We start from the raw sequence: 3,076 nt of genomic DNA, 5'->3' as shown, positions 1-3,076 counted from the left end.
GTTGAATTCTTACCGGGGATGACAAGCCACAGAAAAATGAGCCAATCCAACCAATCTTGCTTGCACAAATGGAAATGCATGTTGACAAGCAAAACTTGAACAAACATCAGTTATTTGTGGAACTAACGCTACCGGGATAACTGTTTCAAAAATAAAATAAATAAGACTATTAGGATCAGAACGGTGAATATGGAAAGACAACATAAAAGAGAAATTGGACGGAACTCATGAAGAAAGTATATCTATTATGTATGCAGTTTGGATCAGGCAATCCTTATTTCAGTATTGGTATAGTCCGAGTCATATTTTTGACATAAGTACATAACCACAGCAAACCAGGGAAGAAGGGAAAACTTCAGTCTCTCGTGCACAGCAAAACACAAAAAGAAACAAATCACAATAGCAATCCATGTTTCAGCAAATGAAGGCCACATGAACATTCTCATCGCTGCAGTAAAGCCCAGGCTGCTGAGTGTATCCTTGCTTGGCGAGCGACTCACGCGCTTTCATAACGAGATCCTTGTTCGTCACCTTTCCGTGCTTGCCTGCAAGAATGGTCTGGATGGCATTGCTCAGAGCGCCAAACGAAGATCCCTGCGCTGTGGTTGCATCTGCTGATGTCTGGTTAGTTTGGCACCCACTAATGAGGATGCCGTTGTTAGGTGCCCATGACTTGGTCCCGGCATACACCTCGTCAACGCTGCCAACATTTTGTTCTAAGGCTGGCTTGAAAGTTTCTTCCTCGTTACCTTCAAGCTTAGCCTTTAGGAACTCGTGAGCAAGGGAACCAACCATGCCCATGAGACCACCCTGCTCACCTGATCCTCCTTCATGGAACTTACCGAGCATGACTTTCATGAACTTCTTGATCTTTGGACTGGAATCCTCCCCAAACACATTGAACAGCGTCAGCCGGATCGAGCCCTCCTCAATGTCATCCTTCCCAGTTTGGTCCTTGAGCATCTCAATAAATGTTGAAAGTGGCAGGGAGCGGTTCTTGGTGTGGCCATCCCCTGTAGGTTGTTCGTCTGCCTCATCCTGGTCCTCGCCTCCATGCTGGCTTCTGCCATGGCGGACATGAGTCTCGAACACATCCCAAGCGGTCTCTTTGAGAAAGGACCGGAAGCCGGAGCCAGATTCAGATCGTTCTTCGGGTTCACGGGACTGGGTCTGGGTCTGATAGCTATTGCCTATCTGCTCCTTTGCCTGGTCCAGTAGGCCACCACTGTGGCATGAATCAGAGACGATGGTAAATATGCAACCATCAGGGACCTTCATAACGAGATCTCTGAAATCTTGGTCTGCAGATGACAGCAATGTTAGGGACTTGGTCGGGAGACAGTCATTGATTGGACACATTGATGGTTCAGGAATGCGTATGAAACTAGACTGCAAAGGGGTAAAATGTTTGCTCTATCAAACTTGCAACAATGAATCTTACGCTAGGTAGAAAATAACAGCGCAGTAGCTTGATAAAATAGTGAATCAGAAATGCAGAACAAGCAGATTAGCATACTATGCCTTAAGCATTTTCTCATTTTTCTGTTAGGATAGATGATATTTGTGATAAGAAATACTACTTAATTAATGTTGAGTAGAAATGATAATTTAACTAAAATAATATCCTGCCCGCGTTGTTTGCAATGTTGCCTAAAAGAAAACAAATCTGAAACAGCTAAGTTAACTAAGCTCCAAGATCTTGGGGATTTCTACAACTAGAATTCTGTGCAAAACATGTGCACATTACTGACTCAATGCAAACAGTAGGCACATATATACATCTTTACACCAAGTTATCCCCTCCCTACCCCAACAGTTTCGGCAGCTGCAACTCAAAACCATTCTAGTACAAGAATATGAGCGATATAACAAGCTCAAACTTCACCAATATCATCTTAACTTTTCATCCGGAATAATATCATTTAAAACTTACTGCAGTGCAAAACAAATGAATCTACGAGCAGTAAAATGCCCAATTAATTTGGAGTTCATGAGTATAATGGTTCATAAAAATTTTGGACAGGTCTCCACTCAATCCTGGATCAGATCCACATCGCGTAGGCGTTGATGACGCTTCCAAAATCAGTTTCACATCTGAAGGATTGCTAATCCTACCGTTTCGCGATTACTTGAGTGAAAAGGGAGTGAAAGCAAATCTGAGTTTTCCTTCCCCCAATCGCACCTGTGATGAGATTCATGTCGCTGGGCACGATGCACTCGTCGTAGCCGGTGTCGTCGTCCTGGCCGGTCTCGGCCGGCAGGCGCGTGCCGTGGCCGCTGTAGTGGAAGAAGAGGAAGTCCCCGGGGCGCGCGTCCCCGACGAGCTTGGCTAGCGCGTGGCGGATGTTGGCGCCGGTGGGCTGCGGACCGGAGGAGTCGCGGTCGACGAGGACGGTGATGTCTTCCTCGTCGAAGCCGAACCGGTCGACGAGGCACCGGTGCATGCGGTCAACGTCGTTGTGGCAGCCCTTGAGCTCGGCCTTGGTCCCCGGGTAGTTGATGCCGACCAGGAGCGCGAGCTTGCGGCCCATCGCGGCGGATGCGCCGGCTGCGGCGGAGGTCGGATGGCCGGGGGAGGAGGAGGTGGAGGTGGGGGTGGAGTGGGTGCGGGTTTCGTCGGTTGCTGGTGGTGGCCGGGGGAAGGTTTCGGAGGTGCTCTGCGTTTATTGGAGTTTCGGATCTGACTGGTGGGGACTTCGGGTCTGGATTGGAGCAGATGTGCAATCCTTGAACTGGAACGATTGGCCGACGTGCGTCGTCTCGGCATGACACGACGACACATTTCCTCGTGATGTGTAGGTTGTTGATCAAGATCTCTATATACTGAGAACCAGGGCCGTACCTGAGAAAACGGAGGCCCCGTGCGAAACAAAAAAAAAACTTGGCCCTCAACATAACCATTAGCAATTAGAAAAATAAGGTTTTATATTATATTTATTATCAGGTGGTATAATTTTTTTTTGGACGAATTACATCTAGTGGGAAAACAATCTCAGAATTCAAAAGTACTGTCTTAAACATGACATTCTTCTCGCATTTCGTGAGATAAAATGTTCAATTAGTTAGATGGTGTATT

At 46.9% G+C, this 3,076-nt stretch overlaps 1 protein-coding gene across 1 annotated transcript; it reads right to left on the bottom strand.

Moving 5' to 3' along the window:
* Window positions 1-228: 228 nt before the first annotated feature.
* LOC124661929 (metacaspase-4-like) lies at window positions 229-2,621 on the bottom strand. Its single transcript, XM_047199815.1, has 2 exons — window positions 2,183-2,621; window positions 229-1,301 (listed from the first exon to the last, which is right to left on the bottom strand). The coding sequence occupies exons 1-2, from the start codon at window positions 2,529-2,531 to the stop codon at window positions 415-417; spliced, it is 1,236 nt and encodes a 411-aa protein (XP_047055771.1). The 5' UTR covers window positions 2,532-2,621; the 3' UTR covers window positions 229-414.
* Window positions 2,622-3,076: the final 455 nt, after the last annotated feature.

Source organism: Lolium rigidum, chromosome 6, assembly GCF_022539505.1.
Source record: "Lolium rigidum isolate FL_2022 chromosome 6, APGP_CSIRO_Lrig_0.1, whole genome shotgun sequence".
Classification (NCBI taxonomy): Eukaryota; Viridiplantae; Streptophyta; class Magnoliopsida; order Poales; family Poaceae; genus Lolium; species Lolium rigidum.
The sequence above is the reverse complement of the archived record's forward strand: the minus strand, read 5'-3'. Positions and strand labels throughout refer to the sequence as shown.